The 19,267-nt window shown below is 38.9% G+C and overlaps 3 protein-coding genes across 3 annotated transcripts; all 3 read right to left on the bottom strand.

The window, feature by feature from the left end:
- Positions 1–4,173: 4,173 nt before the first annotated feature.
- LOC101307732 lies at positions 4,174–7,231 on the bottom strand. Its single transcript, XM_004307693.1, has 4 exons — positions 6,747–7,231; positions 5,967–6,661; positions 5,676–5,777; positions 4,174–5,254 (listed from the first exon to the last, which is right to left on the bottom strand). The coding sequence occupies exons 1-4, from the start codon at positions 7,164–7,166 to the stop codon at positions 4,969–4,971; spliced, it is 1,503 nt and encodes a 500-aa protein (XP_004307741.1). The 5' UTR covers positions 7,167–7,231; the 3' UTR covers positions 4,174–4,968.
- A 636-nt stretch (positions 7,232–7,867) lies between these two features.
- Positions 7,868–10,719, bottom strand: LOC101291190 (TMV resistance protein N-like). The gene is made up of 4 exons (XM_004308943.1): positions 10,702–10,719; positions 9,983–10,467; positions 8,302–9,391; positions 7,868–8,218 (listed from the first exon to the last, which is right to left on the bottom strand). Exons 1-4 carry the CDS (start codon positions 10,717–10,719, stop codon positions 7,868–7,870), a joined length of 1,944 nt encoding a protein of 647 aa, XP_004308991.1.
- A 1,089-nt stretch (positions 10,720–11,808) lies between these two features.
- On the bottom strand, positions 11,809–18,958 carry LOC101290913 (TMV resistance protein N-like). Its single transcript, XM_004308942.1, has 9 exons — positions 18,689–18,958; positions 17,386–17,870; positions 15,697–16,786; positions 15,254–15,604; positions 14,118–15,149; positions 13,275–14,020; positions 13,072–13,176; positions 12,199–12,387; positions 11,809–12,052 (listed from the first exon to the last, which is right to left on the bottom strand). The coding sequence occupies exons 1-9, from the start codon at positions 18,719–18,721 to the stop codon at positions 11,809–11,811; spliced, it is 4,275 nt and encodes a 1,424-aa protein (XP_004308990.1). The 5' UTR covers positions 18,722–18,958.
- Between the last annotated feature and the right edge of the window lie 309 nt (positions 18,959–19,267).

The raw sequence follows: 19,267 nt of genomic DNA, 5'->3' as shown, positions 1-19,267 counted from the left end.
CACATGTGTTGGATTTGTGAATTGTGACTTTCGCTTAGTCCACTCCAACACTATTCAAGCTTCAAACCGATACAGTAGTACGTACATCTTAAGCAAAAAGTGATAGAGAGTAAAGCTCGTGTGAGTGAGTTGTCCAAACTTAGCATGTGGTACATTCGCAGTTGGGGCAATTACTGCAACTGAATAAGACCTTATTACTTAAAAAAAAATTAAAAAAAATAAAAACTTGATGAACTGGATAGATCTCTTTAGAACATGTTTGAATTACTACATATGGAGCAAATGAGGAATGTGACTGAGCTCTGTTTTTTTAGAGACGCCAAAGACAAACAAGATGATATGGAAAAAAAGAAAAGAAGAAGAAGATAAACTCTTGGAGGGATGCATGAACTAGAGAAAAGAAATGAATTGTTTGGCTACATTAAAGAAGCAGCAAGACCTCATATAGAGAATTAGACCAAATAACGTGCAACAAGCTGCGCCATCAAGCGGAAGAGTAGTTGCTAATCCTACATCATCAAGCCTTCACCTAAGTCCCTCAGTTCTTACTAGGTTTAAATCTCATCTCTAGTTTTCGTTGAATTTCGAGTGAATTAGGAAGTGATTTTGAGATTGAGCCTGGTTTGGATTGAATTTGGAGTGATTGCATACTGAAAGAAGCAAAGTGTTACAAAGCTGAAGCTCGAGAAACCGGCCCGGTTTGGCCCGAGAAACCTGCCAAATAACGGCGGCGGCTAGAGCCGGCCCTGGGGTGGTGTGAGCCGTGCGACCGCACAGGGCCCCCGGCCGGCAAGGGGTCCCCTTTTTTTTTTGTTCGGTGGAAAGTGTATATATATTATAATTAGTGCCCATATCCATGAACTGCAAGTAGTTGAGTTGGTGAGGGCTCTTCTTATTTCCTTTTGCAAATGAGTCATAGGTTCGATTCAGTGCTATTTCAAGTTTTTTTTTTTTTTTTTCCCCAACACAAAAGGCCCAATTTTTTTTTGCCACAGGGCCCCTCTAAACATTGGGCCGGCCCTGGCGGCGGCGGTCATTCTGAGTTTAGTGGGTGGAGTTCCTTTCTAAGGTTTATTTGAGGTCGTTAAAGAGGCAATAAAGAAGAGCAGAGTTTTCAAAAGCAACCTTGAAGACCTCCACCTCACAATGAACTCATTTTGCTCAGCTGATCTAGTCGTGTACTCTTGGAATTTCTGTAGCTGTATTGGACTTGACTACGCAAAAGAGCTTAGTGAATTAATTAGGTGTCTTTTGGACGCTGTTCAGTACACTACATGTGGAGCAAATAAGGATTGTGAGTGAGACTATGTGTTATGCAAGAGACGCCAATAACAAACTTGATGATGTGAAGAAAGAAATTGAGGATATGAAGAAACAATTTGAGGATTCAAAGAAATAGCAAGATAAACTCTCGAGCAGTGGCGTAGCCAGAAATATTACTTAGAAGGGTCAAAACTTAACTCTTTTTAAGTAACCTATATCCTTCATACTAAATCAGCATTTAATAAATTATTTAACCCAATCAATCTTGGTTATTGGTGGGGGTTTGGACAAAGATGAACTTCAAATTCATCAAATAACATAAATTACATCCATTGTTAAAAAAAATATTATATATATATTACTTTATATTACATTCTTCGGTGTATAAATCTAAATATATATTGTTTAACTGTGTTGATTTATGGGACATAATCATTATTAATTGGCCACTTAATAAATAAAATGCAGTAAAAAGTCAAAACATGGTGGACACCCGTCCAAACACTGGACTTGTGGGGTGAATGGGCCATAAGATCAAAACTTTTGATCATCTTCCCTTTCAATTTTACAGATTTTCTTATGTGAGGAGGGTCATTAATTATAGTTTATATATGTGATTACCAAATATTTCAACCAATTGCTGTTTAATTCAAATAGCTAGAAGGGTCAATTGACCCTTCTCGCCCTACCCTCCCTACGCCACTGCTCTCGAGGGAGTTGCATGAAAAAAAAAGTCTGATATAATCTTGAGGTTGTTATCTGATGTGGGGGATAAACAGGATGAACAATCGAAAAAAACAAGATGAACAATTGAAATAGAAGATGGAAGTTTTAGCTAGATTGGATGAGTTGGGCATGACAAAGAGGAATATGTAGATGTCTCCGTCACAAAGCCAAAATTTACAAGAGCTTAGCCCTTGGAATATCCAGGTATGGGGAAACTGTTCCAATTGCTTGGGTCCAAATTTCAGGAATGAGCTTAAAATATTGAACAATTCGCTCTTAAATCTGTTCCGATCACTACAAGTGGAGGAAATTAGTAATGTGACGATGATTCTTCGTATAACAAAAGACTGCCAAGTTCATTTTCACATTTCAACTTTACAGAACTGCAAGGGCAGGTAAAAAGGAATGTGAAAGAGGGTTGATTTGTTATAATTATGACCTTTGCGGCTCTAAAACTTTGTCGGAGGAATTCTTTTTCAAGTTCATTGTTGACGATAGTGTTTAATTCTTACTAAAATGAACACAAAAACTCCCACTTAATTCTTCTCCACATTACCTTCCTCTCTCAATGGGTGTTTCCTCCAGCTATTGCTGATCTCATATACAAAATGAAACAACATGAAAAGAAAAGAAACAAAGTCTTTTACGGAATGAAAATTACTAAAAGTTCACAGCTTGTTTGCGTTCACTAAATGTTCACTTAGTTCTTCATCACTTTACCTTCCCGTCTTTAATCAATGGGTGCTTCCTCCGGCTATTGTTGATCTCATATACAAAATGAAACAACATGAAAAGGAATGAAACCAAGTCTTTTATGGAATGAAGATTACTAAAAGTTCATCAGCTTATTTACGTTCACTAAAAGTTCATTTTCACATTTCAACTTTGGATATCAAGGATGACTTGCTAAAATTTGATGGAAAGTCACAAAATGTGGGTGGTTTTCTAAAATGTAATTAAAAAAATATAAGAATTTGGAAAGAGACAGTGAGGTCAACAAGGCTTTATAAGTTATATGAGATTAGAAACTTTATATAACCGGGAGTTTGGAGAATAAAATCTAAAGTCAGGTCCATGTATCCAATTTGGTTGGTTATAGTCACCAAAGAGTTTAGACTTGGTCGATCAAAAGCATGGTCAAGTGAACTCTGGACGATGAATTGTTGTTGGACAAGGATGCACCGCTTCTCAACACATCAGATTTTTAATGTTAAGCCATATTTCTTGCATGACAAAAGGCTAATGCATTTTTCCTGTCTGTCTCAGTAAAGAAGTCTTGTTATAGTTAGTTTTTGCGTCTTGTTTAGTGTACGGGCTTCTTTTGGCTCCATCAGTTTTTCTAATGGACTTAAAGTATTAAATCTATATGAGCAACTCGTTGTTTTTCCAATTGACCATGCTCAAGCTATGCCTATGCTTGACTGGTTTTGGTAAGCACTTCGTCGTTAGAAAGACTCCATAGAATATAATTTAGCTTAGGATATATTGTACATTAAAAAAAGAAATATAAAGTTGAATAGAATAATATTTAATTTTAGCTTATAAATTTCATAACCAAATTTGACTTACCAAATAGCTCAAGTCAAATTTTTTATCTTAAAAAATATAATTTAGTTTATGACGGAATTACATAAGCTAAATTTGACATTTTAACCTACACTGTGAGACGAGATGTGATTGGTTGACTCAAAACAACTATGCCACCATACCCACTTTGTAGCTTGTGATGCGACGGGGTTGCTACTTTCCTGAAACCAAGAATACAGACTCCAACTTCTAACACAATCTCAAATGTGGACTCAGTGTAATAGCGTTCATTGACGGACTCTCCTTCTTGAATAAAGCGATAGTCAGACCATACGAGAGGAACATGTGATCTGCTCCTGTAGTCTGTCTCCGATGAATCCCCAATCGAGCCAAGTAAAGTTGAAACTGTGACGACCATCACTTCCTCTGAAGGCTAACGTACGCTGAGCAGATAGTTGCATGATGAACACCCTTAAGTCACTAACAGCACAGAGCAAACCCCATAAATTTGTTATCATACGAGTTTGTGGGTAGTTGTACAGTTACTGATGATCCCCATGATCCACCTACACTGATAGTAGAACCAATCATGTATTGCACTTTTAAAAAAGAGACGTATCAAAGGAAAGAAGGCGCCCAAGTCCTACCCTGATCAATGAAACAAACCATCACCAGGTTAACATTTCTTTGTAATAGTATGCGTAAAAGTTTGTTTTAAAAGAGAGTACAGAGAACCTGGTAATCAGAATGAGTTTCCACAAATCTCTTGGTATATTTGTTTGTACTAGTTCAATCAGAAAACGTGAAGCAAATATTCATAGAGCATAGGTTTTGCAACACTTGCAGAAGCTTTGCAGTCATGTGCATCCATGTAACTTATACTTGAAGAAAGCTCTGGTACCGCGACCTTCCATTTCAAGATGTGTCAAACGACGAAGTTGATCCATTGTAGTATTTAAGCTTTCCACCAAGTTGTTTCCTCGCAGATCTAATGTTTTCGATGAAAACAGGGGCAACCATCTGATAATTCCGACAGATTGCACTCACTCAAGTATGTAACAGACCATAGTAACAGGCTGTCCATAATCGCAGACTGGTCAAGAGTATGAAAGCTGAGAGACAAGTGTGGAGGAGGCAGAGGAGGAGACCTGGAGCCGCTAGAAGTGTTCCGGAAAGGGGAGCAATCATGGCCTCATGGGTAGAATGCAGGCGAAAAACCCAGCGACTACAACGGGAGGGCACAAATCTTCTACAGAACTTCCAGAGTTTCCCAGGCTCTTAAAGAGAGTTACTAGTACTAAATAATGTGTACACGCTCAACTCTCAAGAGCAAATTATAACACAATATTCCTGATGTACTATCCTATTCAATGAATCAGAGACGCCTTTATTTTTCCGAAGTTTGGAATTATAATCAATAATGGAACTGACTTGAGAGAATGTTCCAAGGGTTCACAAAGGCTTCTCGAATCCAAGGTCTGGAAAGTCCAAATCTGAATTCAATGTTCCTTGGAACTTGGTTCTTTCAGTCAATGCTGCAAATCCTCCATCTATTATAGATTTAGAAACGTCCTCGGCATCAGCACCTATGATCAGCTTTGGATCCTGGATTATATTTTTGCATGTGTGCTGTCCAATATAGGTCGTTTCATACATCTTTGGGTTGTCTTGGATTTGTTGGACTTGTTTGGTTGCTTGGCAACCCTGATCATACTTGCGAGTACATCTGAAGTAAGCCCTGCCAACCAAATTGAATCGGATAAAGTTCAATACACAACTCAACGTATCATTTTATTCAAATATTATTTGTAATTAGAAAACAATCCCGAACAAACTTATATTCTCGAAAAAGAGAATCATGAACCCTAAACCAACTACTAGTCATATGTCACTTAACTTGACTCAAGTTTATCTTGATTTCTGGTTAGAAAATTTTATCATAATCATACTGCAATATTTCAGTCAAATTAAAGGAATCAAGTGATTTGTGAACGTCATTAGTTGGGGGGCACTCCCAACCCTTATTGACGTCCTCCCTATACGATTGTATGTACTTTAGGTTTGAGCGAAAGAAACCTAAAGAAACCTAATTCTCAAAAGGCTAAAGCAGAAGGAACAATCTATTTCAAATTTCATTTCTTGGAGAAGAAAACACAAACCTTGGATATGATGCACCGAGGATATCCTTCTGCCCATATTTCCTCCAAGGTAGACCATCATCAAATGTGGATGAACGTATCCTTATTCGCTCCATGTTCTTTCTGCAAATGAAGAACACAATGTAAGCAATTATATTGCTTTAGAACATAATAAAAAGAATCAATCAATCAACCAGATGGTCCAAGTTCTTTCTGCAAATGAAGAACACAAAACAAACAGCCAAACATTGAAACCACACGGGAAGATAATGATCCTGATTTATGCTCATTGATAGTGATAGTTTAATTGACCTTAGCTTGTAGGAATTCGTCTGATCCTTCGAACCCAGCCTCTTCTTGCTCTCGCTGGCAGAGCTGTGGTCTGCCAGAGACTCCTTCAACTGCACTGCAACCTCCTCTTTTCCTTTCCTACTGACTGTAAGGACGTCACAGCTGTCATGATGAGATTTGGTTTCGCTGATGCTTAGAGTTTGCTCTTCCATGTAATCAATGTAATTACCATGAAACAAACGAACTCCACAACTTGTGATGCAATGGCGGTTTATTACTGTCCTGAAACCATGTCTTTCAACTTTATTTTCTAGTACAATCTCAAATGTGGCCTCAGTAAAATACCGTTGATTGACCCGCTTTCCCTTTTCAATGAAGCGATATTCAGACCATGGGACATATGCCAGGAACATATGATCTGACTCAAGGATCCTGTCAGTAGAGAAACCCCAATCAAGCAAAGTAAAACTGAATTCGTACAAACCATGATTTCCTTTTAAGCTACAATGACATAAAGCGGATAAATCAGATGCATCATTATGAGGCCCCTTGAAGTCACTAACAGCACATATAGCGAACCCCAAAAACTCATTATCAAACCAATTTGGGGGTAGCTTTACAGTTACTGAGGATCCCCTACATTGATTATTGAACCAATCAGGAACTTCACTTCCGGGAAGAGACATATTAAACGAAAGTGAACGTTGATTATTATCCTGAAACAAGGAAACAAGCAATGGTTAACTCGTGTAACATTGTGTTCATACATTGTAGTATATGAGTCAATGGGAAGATCTGGACCTGGTAATGAGGATGAATTTCCACAATCTCTGTAAACAGATTAGTTTGTACCAGTTGGAGGCAATTAGAAAATGTGAAGCAAAGATTCATAGAGCACCCAGTATTCGGTTTTGCAACGCTTTCCAAAGCACTGCAGTCATGAGCATCTATGAAATGTATACTTGATGGAAGCTCCGGTACTGATTTCAGTCTTCTGCAAGCTTCCAATTCAAGACGGGTCAAACAAAGAAGTTGATTCATCGTTGCAGGTAAGCTTTCCAAGTTGGTTCCACGCAGCTCTAAGGTTTTCAATGAGGACAACTGAGCAATACCATCTGATAATTCCCACAGATTACTGTCACTTAAATCAAGATGTACCAGACCAGAGTAATTACAATATTCTTCGATCAATGGTGGCCATGATGAAAAGGGCTCCTTCATGTTATTACATCCACCACATGATAGTGTTTTCAGCCTTTTCAAGCATAAGATAGAAACTGGGAGTTTTCTGATACCACTTCCTTCTACTTCAAGGCACATCAAAGATTTTAAATTCCCCAAGTTCTCAGGCAAATGATAAAGCTTTGAGCACCCAGAGAGAGTGAGATCCTTAAGATATACCAAATTACATATCTTCTCCGGAAGATGGACAAGGCTTCTACAGTCTCTCATATGTAATAGCACAAGCCCCTGAAGTCGTTCAATTGATGGGGGCATTTCCTCAATTGCAGTCCCATTTAGATAAATTTCTGATAAGTCCTCCATAATTCCTGAAATCTCTGGGAACTTTACAAGACTTGAGCAGCCAGAAAGATCAAGGGTTTTAAGAGACTTCAAACAAATGCTGCTTGGAAGACTCTTTAGTTCTTTACATCCTCTAAGGCACAAGAATATGAGGTTTTTAAGAGCTGAAATGGAAGAGTTAACATGAAGTAAACTGGAACAACCTTCAAGAATTAGTGTTTCCACATTTGTTGCTTCAGTGAAGTCTGGAGTTGCAATAAGGTTATGAGAATGACTCAAATTGATGAATTTCAATTTTTTGAAAGGCTGCATGTTAGAACAACCAGGGAAACCCATTCAATAATAATCATATACAAGACATCTGAAAATGTAATTACCATTGAAAAATATGAAAATGATTATTTTACCTTGGTTTCTTTCCAAAGTTGTTCAATATGGCTACAACGCATGTCAAGGTCAACCAGATTCTTCGGGTGAAAATTGGCTGGCAAAGACTTCAGGGGGCATCCATACCACATGAGATACCTCAAGTCATCAGAGAGATACTTTACATCCCCACTCACATGTTGTTTACACTCATCTCTTGGATGGTGCTTCAATTGAAATTCTTTTGCATTCAAGTCTATCGAGTGGTAATAACCGATTCTGAGAAGTCTTAGTTTCGTCATTCTAACAAAAGCTTCAGCATCTATGTAGACATCTTTTGACTTCGACAAGTCTAGCATTATGCATTCAACTGCATCTGTAGCCTGGAAAGACAACAATGAAAATTAAGTCAGTGAAATAGACGTAATCTTCAGAAAGAGCTAGAGGTCACATCTGTATATCTCACCATATTTTGAGTTAATACACGAGCAACATCTTCATAAATCCACAACCTACTGCGCTTCCCAGGCTCTTTAATAGATTGTTGGCGGATAATCTCCCAACCCATATCCTTTATTAGATCATGCATTTCCAGCCTATTGTCATCTGAAACAGTTACAAGAGCTCTATCAATTAGCACTCGCAATCCACTATGAGGATAGAAGCCACAACTTTCCATAATTTTGGTTACATAGCCTTTCTCCATTCCTCTAAAGAAGCATGCAATATCTAGGAATATGTCCTTCTGAGAAGGATCCAGGCCATCATAACTTGTTCTAAGCACTACTTGAATCTCTAAATGTGGAATTTCCTTTATTTTCTCTAGCTCATCTTCCCACTCATGTATACTTTTGTTATCTAGAAAAGCTCCCAAAACTTTGAGTGCTAGAGGCAGACCTTGAGCATATTCTAAGGCATGCCTTAAGAGAGGATCATAATCTTTTGTAGGTTGGTTTGTTCGGAAGGCATACTGCTTGAAGAGCTCAAGAGCTGCATCATCACTTAGAAACGTGGGACTGTATCTTGCATTAACTCCACTGAGTGACTGTATATCTCTAGTGGTTACAATGATTCTACTTCCACCACCAAATGAATGCTGTTTTCCAAGTAATGCTTCAATTTGTGCAAAGTTTTCTACATCATCAAGAACAAGCAGAACTTTTTTCTTGCTCAATCTTTCCATTATCATCTTGGATCCTTTACTCAAAGTGCCTAGACAACGGACTCTTTTCTCAAAGATTCTAGAAAGAAGTTCTTCCTGCATGTGTATTGCACCATTGTTCTTGAAACCATCCTTGACATTGTCAAGAAAGCAATAGTGTTCAAATTGACAAACAATTTCTTCATAAACAGCTCTAGCAATGGTTGTTTTTCCTATACCAGGCATTCCGCAAACTCCAACAACACGAACACCATCCTCTCCAAGACATAACAGTGCACACATTTTCTCTATGTGGGAATCCATTCCAACCAAGTCATTGACTTTACTGGAGGAGATGTGGGCCAATTTTTCGGAAATATCTTCTACAATTTTTTCAATAAACTTGGCATCATCCCTGCCATATTTGAAGAACAATATTACAAAAAGTAAGGGCAAGACCCAATTCATTACTGTTACTATATATGAATCTGTTTGGTGACATCAAACTAATGTGAAATGACCAATCCCATATCTGTTACTTCATCATTCATTTACTTATATATATATATATATATATATATATATCTAATTCCTTATTGTTATTATCAAGCCATTCGAGTGCACATGTAAAGAGACTAGTCACGACTCACTACTCACTACTGTAAATATAATTAGGAAGGATTTGAATTCGGTAGTTGTAGACTAGTTAACTACATTTTAAACTGTTGAAAGTCAGCTTGAGGTAAAGTAAACCTACATTTGTTTCAACTTATTCAATTATTAAGGAGTTGTCATTAATAACGTAATAAATCAGTCTGCTAATTGATAAAATATTGAAAGTTTTAGGTAGCTTTATGTTCAAACTTCAAAGCTTTTCCATTTAAGTTTTTATTTTATTTTAGTCATAATCAAAGGATTAACCAACTAATTAAAGCTTGAACAAATATCCAAACAATCAGTAAAATGAAAAATGAAAACAATTTAGCGAAGTGTGAAGAAGCATTACCTGTAATTTCGTGAATCCCATCCAGATAACTTGCTGGCTTCAGTTAGAGCAATCTTCCACTTCTTTACCTCATTGATGTCAGCATTAGCATCCTGCTCATGTTTCGCAAAAGCCTCTCCAAAGCTCCCCTTCAGTTTGCGGATATCAGATGGATCTACTTCATAGAAAATGGGTATCACTGACTGCTTCTTCGTTGATGCGCATTCAAGTATCTTAACCAGTTCTTTCAAGCACCATGAGGAAGAAGCATAGTTTTGGGAGAAAACTACAATATAGAGCCTGGAGTCTTCAATAGCCCTGAGCAACTCTGAAAGGTCGTTGCCAATGCAGAGATCTTCAGAGTCTATGAATGAGTTGATTGCTTTCAGATCAAGAGCCTTGTGGAGATGGCCGACAAAGATTTTGCGTGTATCCTGACCTCTAAAACTGAGGAACACATCATAGTTCCAACGGCCACCAGATGAGAGAGATGAAGAATCAGCCATCTACACAAGATCAGAGAGCAATCATGACAGGGGTTCAAGCACTTCTGGTTGTTAATGAAATAATTATACACTAGCTTAGGGTCAAGCAAGTCAAGACAAGGCCACTTTTTCCACAGTCATAAAATATAGGGGGATGCACAGTAGTGAGTAGTGACCTGACGTCCTGACCCCATGCGTTCACATCTTCTTTACTGATGGAGACTCCCGAAGGAGCAAAGCAATATTCTCCTTTACCTGACGTCCTGACCCCATGCGTTCACATCTTCTTTACCTGACGTCCTAAACCCGTGAATTCTTCTTCACAGAAACCTTGACTAATTTACTCTGGTTCTTTTTTCTTTCTTTTTTTGGTTACAAGGCAAAAAAGGAAAAAAAGAACTAAATGCTAAAGTAATTGCCAGTTCTTCTGGCTTTAGAAACAGAACTCAGATCATCCAGGAAAGCTTGGGCAGCATGAGCAGGAGGATTATCGAAGCAGACCAAACCAAGCTCATGAGGAATGCTGCATTTGGCAAGAGAGTCGGCAGTAGCGCTGCATTCTCTGAAAATACGAGTAAGGTTGGCAACATGCATTTTACTCATCAAGCTACTGCAACCAAGAAGAAGAGAATTTTACTCTGGTTCTTCTAAACAGTACCAAGTCAATGAGGAAATTTCGAAGCAAAGAGGGATGTACATACCTCCTTAAAGAGGTCCTGATCACTAGGCATAAATACCGTTGGAGCTCGAAAGTGATCCTGCCCTTCTCATCGGCCGAGGTTATGGATGCGGTCACATCCCGGATTCGGACGATTAGGAACAATGAATCGTTATGCTTTGTGAGACCGAGCAATACTTTGGTTAAGAACGTGTTTAGATTATTGTTTACTTCACTACATCTCCATGGTATCTCTGTTCATTCTTCATAAAAATTCCATACCATGGCAATTTTCTTTCGGAGGGACAATGATCCTGCATGTGCCTTCCTCCACTGTCACATGTCAGAGATGGACACGTGGAGCAGCGAAAATCGAGGAGGGTTGGGGATTCAGTACTCCGGCATTGAGCTGCAATGAGTGCACAGGCTTCAGGGGGCGCTTATACCTCATAGACTCTTCAATACATTGTCCGCAGAGGATCTCCCAACTCATATCCTATACAAAATCGTACATTTCCAGCTTATTGTCATTAGCTGCGACTTATGAGGGCTATGTTGAATGTACTCGGAGTGGAAAAAGCCACAACTTTCCAGAATTTTGGTAACATAGCCTGCCCATTCCTCTACAAAATATGAAATATCTGGGAATATGTCCTGTGAAGGATCCAGTCGCCCCCTCCTTACTCTTCTTTCTCAAGAATCATCTACGAGGAGCTAGAGAGATGAGCACCAGGATGATCCTTTTTCTTGTCATTTGTGGTTGACTCAGTCTCTGAGCTAACAGGGTAGGAGGCGTGCCTGACCAGTTGTTGATCCTTGATTATATCTCTGCACGTATGGTTTCCATTATAGATAGCTTGGGACATTTTTGGGGTGTCTTGAACATTTTGGGCTTGTTGGATTGCCTTGCATCCTTGCTCGAACTGGTGGATACTCCTGAAATAAGTTCTGCGGACCAACACAAACTAGACAATGTTAATTTTGCTACTAAATTGTGTCCAACATAGGATATCAGTCACTGTTTTCAGTATACACTATATAGTAAGATGTATATCACAGTAATTGATCCAGGATTTGCGATGTACTCCTCCTACCTTAGCCTTTTTCTTGGGCTTAAAGGGTCAAAGGCCCCCATGATCTGTTGTGGATCCTTGACTATGTCTCTGCACGTGTGGTTTCCATAATAGGTGGTCTGGAACATTTTTGGGGTGTATTGTACTATTTGGATTTGTTTGCCTGCCTGGCAACCTTGATCTAACTGGTGGATACACCTGAAGTAAGCTCTGCCAACCAAAACAAGTTAGATAGTGTTAGGTTTGCTACTACATTGTGTCCTCCAGGATATCACTCTCAGTAACAGTCCTTTTTAAGAAAAAAATAAAGGCTAGGGAAGGAGACTCCCGAAGGAGCAAAGCAATATTCATTGATGAGGAAGAGGCTAACTCGGGGATCAAGTACATTTTAAATCCTGGATCAATCACTCCTGATATATCTTACTATAAACAGTCGGTTTTACTAACATTTATCTCTCCTTTCCTAATTACCAAAATTTTACCATGAACATCCACTCACAAACATCAGACGTCGAAAGCATATAAATTTTCTCTGTGAGTGAAACTCTGTACATTTATGCATGTTTTTCTCAATGATGGTGATCTGCAAACCCCTGTAAACTTCTGTGGTTTGTTTTTTGGGGGGTAAAGAAAAGAGGAAGAATGGAGAAAGAATCGTACACAATACGGAGAGAGAGAGATGGGGGGAGAGAAAAATGCACCACGACAACACAACAACAAAGAGTTTGAGCAGAAAAAAGACATGCACACAGCCCAACAACTCTATACTTCTGTAGGTGGAATGGACTTCCCTACCTACATTAACTTCATTAGGTTAGATTATACTTTTAAGTGAAACATGCCTACAGACCAATTTGTTCATATTTGTTTATCTTGAAAAAGAAAAACACACACCTAGGATATGCAGCATCGAGGAGCTTCTTATCGCCATATTTTATCCAAGCCTCACCATAGTCAGTTAGTTCAGCTGAGACCACTGTCCATGACTCTGAATTCAGTCTGCAAATCAAGAACACAAACAAACAGCCAACATTCAAACAACGGAAATATGGTGGCCCTGATCTATAATTAGTGACAGTGACAGAGTAACTACTGACCTTCGCATATAGTAAGAATAAGCCATCTGATCCTTCATACCCGGCCTCTTCTTGGTCTCGCCAGCAGGGCTCCGGTCACCTTCCGGGGGAATGGGCCATTCCCTTCTTGAGAATGTTTCTAGCTCAGGGAGTACCGCCAGTGCTGGAGACTCCTCCAACTGCACCCCAGCCCCCTCTTTTCCTCTCCTACGGACCGGAAGGCTTTCACAGCTGTCATGATGAGATTTGGATTCGGTGATGCTTAGATTTTGCTCTTCCATGTAATTACTATGAAAGAAACGAACTCCACAACTTGTGATACAATGGGGGTTCATTACTGTCCCGAATACATGTCTATTTTCTACAACAATCTCAAATGTGGCCTCAGTGTAATACCGCTCATTGACCAGCTTTCCTTCTTCAATTAAGCGATATTCAGACCATTGAACATATGCTAAGAACATATGATTTGACTCAAGGATTCTTTCATTAGTGAAACCCCAATCAAGCAAAGTAAAACTGAAACTGTACCGACCATGATTTCCTTTTAAGCAACAATGACATAAAAACGATAGGTCAGATGCGTCATTATGAGAACCCTTGAAGTCACTAACAGCACATATAGCAAACCCCAAAAATTTATTATCGAACCAACTTGGGGGTAGCTGTACAGTTACTGAGAATCCCCTACATCTGTAATTGAACCAATCAGGAATTTCATCTCCAGGAAGAGACATATTAAAGGAAAGCGGACGTTGATAATAATTCTGAAACAGGGAAACAAGCAACGGTTAACTAGTTTAACATCGTATCAGTAAATGTTTGTATAAGAGGCAATGTGAGTTTGGAATGGAATATCAGAACCTGGTAAAGAGAATGAGTTTCCACAATTTCTCTGAATAGGTTCGTTTGCACCAGTTGGAGGCAATTAGAAAATGTGAAGCAAAGATTCATAGAGCACCGAGTCTCTGGTTTTGAAACAGTTTCCAAAGAGCTGCAGTCATGAGCATCTATGTAATTTATACTTGATGGAAGCTCTGGTACTGATTTCAGTCTCCTGCAAGCTTCCAGTTCAAGACGCGTCAAACGGCGAAGTTGATTCATTGTTGCGGGTAAGCTCTCCAAGTTGGTTCTGCACAGCCGCAAAGTTTTCAATGAGGATAAGTGAGCAATACCATCCGATAATTCCCACAGATTGCTGTCACTTAAATCAAGATGCAGCAGACCAGAGTAACCACGATTATATTCTTCAATTGATGATGACCATGATGAAAAGGGCATCGTCATTTCTTTACAGCCATCACATGATAATGTTTTCAGCCTTTTCAGACATAAGATAGAGACTGGGAGTCCTCTTAAACCGCTTCCTTCTACTTCGAGGCACATCAAGGATTCTAAATTTCCCAAGTTCTCAGGCAGATGATAAAGCTTCAAGCACCCAGAGAGGGTGAGATCTTTAAGATGCACCAAATTACAGATATTGTCCGGTAGACGAACAAGGCTTCTACAGTTCCTCAAGTGCAATACCACAAGGCCTTGAAGTCTTTCAATTGATGAGGGCAATTCTTCAATTGCAGTCTCATTTAAATAAATTTCTGATAGGTCCTCCATAATTCCTGAAATCTCTGGAAAAATTACTAGACTTGAGCAGCCAGAAAGATCAAGGGTTTTAAGAGACTTCAAACAAATGCTGCTTGGAAGACTCTCAAGATCTTTGCATCCTCTTAGGCTCAAGTATACAAGGTTTTTAAGAGCTGAAATAGATGAGTTAACATCCAATAAACTTGAACAACCCTCCAGAACCAGTGTTTCCACATTTGTTGCTTCAGTAAAGTCAGGGGTTTTCGTGAGGTAATGAGAGTGACTCAAATTGATGAACTTCAACTTTTTGAAAGGCTGCGTGTTAGAAAATCCAGGGAAACCTATTTAATAATAATAATCACATATAGGACATCTGAAATCGGATTACTATTTAAAATGTATGCCAATGATCATCGTACCTCGATTCCTTCCCAAAGTCGTTCAATACGGCTATAACGCATGTCAAAGTCAACAAGATTCTTGGGGTGAAAATTGGATGGCAAAGACTTCATGGGGCAGCCATACCACATGAGATATCTCAAGTCATTTGAAAGGAACTTTACTTCCCCTTTCACCTGTTGTTTACAGTACTCACCTCTTGGATGGTGTAACTGCTCTGATTGAATATCTCTCACATTGAAATCTATGGAGTGGTTATGACCGATTCTCAGCAGTCTTAGTCTTGTCATTTTAACAAAAGCTTCAGCATCTATGTAGATGTCTTTTGACTTCGACAAGTCTAGCATTATGCATTCAACTGCATCTGTAGCCTGGAAAAGCAACAATGGAAATTAAGTCAGTGAAATAAACATAACTTTGTAAGAAAGAGCTAGAGGTCACAACTCACAACCATATATCTCACCATATTTTCACTTAATACATGAACAACATCTTCATAAATCCACAATCTACTGCGCTTCCCAGGATCTTTAATACATTGTTGTCGGATGATCTCCCAACCCATATCCTTTACTAAATCATGCATTTCCAGCCTATTGTCATCTGTCATGGTCACAAGAGCTCTATCAAATAGCACTCGCAATCCACTATGGGGATAGAAGCCACAACTTTCCAGAATTCTGGTTACATAGCCTTTTTCCATTCCTCTAAAGAAGCATGCAATATCTAGGAATATGTCTTTCTGTGAAGCATCCAGGCCATCAAAACTTGTTCTAAGCACACCCTGGATTTCTATATGTGGGATTTCCTTTAGTTTCTCTAGCTCATCTTCCCACTCACATATACTTTTGTTATCAAGAAAAGCTCCCAAAACTTTGAGTGCTAGAGGCAGACCTTGAGCGTATTCTACGGCACGCCTTGAGAGAGTATCATACTCTCTTGAAGGTTGGTTTGTTCTGAAGGCATACTGCATAAAGAGCTCGAGAGCTTCATCATCACTTACAAACGTGGGACTATATCTCACTTCAACTCCACCGAGTGATCGTATATCCCTAGTTGTTACAATGATTCTACTTCCACAGCCAAATGAATGTTGCTTTCCAATTAATGCTTCAATCTGTGCGACATTTTCTACATCATCAAGAACAAGCAGAACTTTTTTCTTTCTCAGCCTTTCCATTATTATCTTGGATCCTTTACTCAAAGCGCCTATACAGCGCACTCTTTCCCCAAAGATTCTAGACAGAAGTTCTTCCTGCATGTGTCTTGCACCATTGTTTTTGAAACCTTCCTTGACATTTTCAACAAAGCAGTAGTGTTCAAATTGACAAACAATTTCGTCATAAACAGCTCTAGCAATGGTTGTTTTTCCTATACCAGGCATTCCGCATACTCCAACAACACACACGTCATCCTCACCAAGACGTAATAGTGTACGCATTTTTTCTATGTGGGAATCGATTCCAACCAAGTCATTGACTTTATTGGACGAAATATGGACTAATTTTTCGGAAATATCTTCTACAATTTTATCAATAAACTTGGCATCGTCCCTGTCATAATTGAAGAAGAATGTTGTAAAGAGTAAGAGCAAGACACAATGTCATTACCGTTGCTATATATGAATCTGTTTAGTGGCATTAAACTAATGTAAAAGACCAATCCTGTCATATACAGATATGCTAGATGCTCTACGACTTAATTTTTCATTTACTTATACATTTCTATTTCCGAATTGTCATCAAGTGCACATGTAGAGAGACTAGTCACTACTTCCCCCTAAAAAAAAAAACTGAGAGACCAGTCAATAGTGCGATATGCTTAGGAAAGAAATGAATATGGTGTTGCAAACTGGTTAGCTGTTAACTAACTTTCAAACTGTGGAAAGGCAAATTGAAGTCAAGTTAACCAACATTTTGTTTCAACTTACTCCATTTACTGCAACATACGAATTAAAGGAGTTATCAGTCTGCTCTATGATAAAATCATATAATGAAAATTTTAGGTGGCTTTATGTTCAAAGCTTCTCCATTTTAGTTTTTATAATTATTTAGTCATGAACAAATGAATGACCAGCTAGTTAAAGCTTGTAGAAATATCACAATAACGGAATTAAACAAAAACCTCAAAATAGAGTGTAAAGAAGAATTACTTGTAATTTCGCGAGTCCCAGCCAGATAGATTGCTAGCCTCAGTTAGAGCAATCTTCCACCTATTCACCTCTTCCATGTCAACATTAGAATCCTGCTCATGTTTCACGAAAGCCTCCGCAAAGCTCCCCTTCAGTTTGCGGATATCAGATGGCTCTACTTCATAGAAAATGGGTACAACTAACCGCTTCTTCGTTGCCGCGCATTCAAGTATCTTAACCAGTTCTTTCAAGCACCATGTGGAAGAAGCATAGTCTTGGGAGAAAACTATAACAGAGAGCCTAGAGTCTTCAATAGCCCTGAGCAGCTCTGAAAGGTCATTGCCTTTGCACAGATCTTCAGAGTCTATGAACGCGTTGATTGCTTTCAGATCAAGAGCTTTGTGGAGATGACCTACAAAGATCTTGCGAGTGTCCTGACCTCTAAAACTGAGGAAAACATCATAGTTCCAACGGCCACCAGATGAGAGAGATGAAGAAGCAGCCATCTACACAAGATCAAAGAGCAATGGTAGCAAAAGTCACGCACTTCTGGTTGTTCACTTGTTCATGAGTTAAAGTAGACTACAATCACTACATTAAGGCCACGGCCACCCTTGTTCTTTTTCTTTTTCTTTTTGGTCTGAAAAAGGCCTATTGTTCAAAGTTCATTTAAATATAAGGGGACGGTTAGTGACCTGCCGCACTGCATTTTACTTCTGGACACCTTTGGAATCTAAGCAGGAATCTCAAATAAAGTCCTACTTTCTACTGTTTGGAAACCAAAAGGAAATGAGTGGGAAAGGAAAGTGGTTTTCACATAAAAAGAAATTTGGGTGGAAATTGTTCATTCCTCCCACCCTAAGAATTCATTTTCCTTTCCCATGTCAAAGGAAAATTCAAAGAATTTATTTCATTTCCTTTCTATTCCTTGAATCAAACAAGTCCTTAGGTGAATGAGAAAATTCCAAAGCAAGAAGAAACAGAACCGAGAAGAGCACAAGAATGAAAACTACCAAACCTATTATAGATGCACATAACAAGTTATTATTCACAAAATTTTCTAAACATGAACAATATCTCTACGAGCTCAGCATACAACAAAGAGCGAGAGCCATGCACACTGAAAATTATTCAAATCGTAGTCATATATATATCGACTCTTAACACAACACCTGAAGCTTATCCCATCTAATATGCAAATACATCAAATGGTCAAGAAAATGCCCAAATTGGAGGAGCCACCACAAGAATATATACCAACATAACATTACCGGCAACATTCATGGGCATCGAAATGAGGACATGACTATAGAGAGATCTGTACCTCCTTAGTGAGGCCCTCGCTAGGTTTAAACATTGTTGAAGCTCGCAAGTGATCCCCCCTATCTCACCGTCCGAGGTCATGGATGTGGTCACATCCCGGATTCCGACGATTGTCAATAACGGAATTATTATGCTTTGTGAGACCGGGCTGTAATTTGGTTAAGAACGTGTTTAGATTATTGTTTATTTTGCTACATCTCCATGGTCTCTCTGTTCACTCTTCATGAAAATTTGATACCATATCATGTACATGAGATTCTGAGACCAGAAACAACCGGTTGCTTACGATGTTCATACTATGATTCTCATTCAACCCAAACCAGGAATATGTGGACGGAAAGAATAATCAACTATGACAGAGCAAGAACTAGAAGTGACGTGCCAACCTAGTTTAGCGACTCGTGCACTGCTGAACCTACTTTGGACGACGATCCTACACGTGCCTTCCTCCACTGTCACGTGTCAGAGATGGACACGTGGAGCAGCCAGGACAGTGTCATCTCATCATGCAAACCTTATATATAATTTGGATATGCATCTACCATTCCATACAAACCAGAACCATGGAGTTTTCTGTGTC

The sequence above is a fragment of the Fragaria vesca genome, linkage group LG7 (genome assembly GCF_000184155.1).
Source record: "Fragaria vesca subsp. vesca linkage group LG7, FraVesHawaii_1.0, whole genome shotgun sequence".
NCBI classification, from domain to species: Eukaryota; Viridiplantae; Streptophyta; class Magnoliopsida; order Rosales; family Rosaceae; genus Fragaria; species Fragaria vesca.
This window is presented reverse-complemented; position numbering and strand designations above follow the sequence as displayed.

Coding starts and splice junctions, on each gene's coding strand:
- LOC101307732 (XM_004307693.1), bottom strand. CDS start 7,166: ATGAAGGAGCCCTTTTCATCATGGCCACCATTGATCGAAGAATATTGT. Junction 5,778..5,966: donor ACGAATTCCTACAAGCTAAG/GTCAATTAAACT, acceptor CTTCATTTGCAG/AAAGAACATGGAGCGAATAA. Junction 5,255..5,675: donor CTCGGTGCATCATATCCAAG/GTTTGTGTTTTC, acceptor TTTGGTTGGCAG/GGCTTACTTCAGATGTACTC.
- LOC101290913 (XM_004308942.1), bottom strand. CDS start 18,721: ATGTTTAAACCTAGCGAGGGCCTCACTAAGGAG. Junction 15,150..15,253: donor GACTTTGGGAAGGAATCGAG/GTACGATGATCA, acceptor TCTAACACGCAG/CCTTTCAAAAAGTTGAAGTT. Junction 14,021..14,117: donor AAACTCATTCTCTTTACCAG/GTTCTGATATTC, acceptor TCCCTGTTTCAG/AATTATTATCAACGTCCGCT.
- LOC101291190 (XM_004308943.1), bottom strand. Junction 9,392..9,982: donor TGGGATTCACGAAATTACAG/GTAATGCTTCTT, acceptor CAAATATGGCAG/GGATGATGCCAAGTTTATTG. Junction 8,219..8,301: donor GTGTATTAACTCAAAATATG/GTGAGATATACA, acceptor TTGTCTTTCCAG/GCTACAGATGCAGTTGAATG.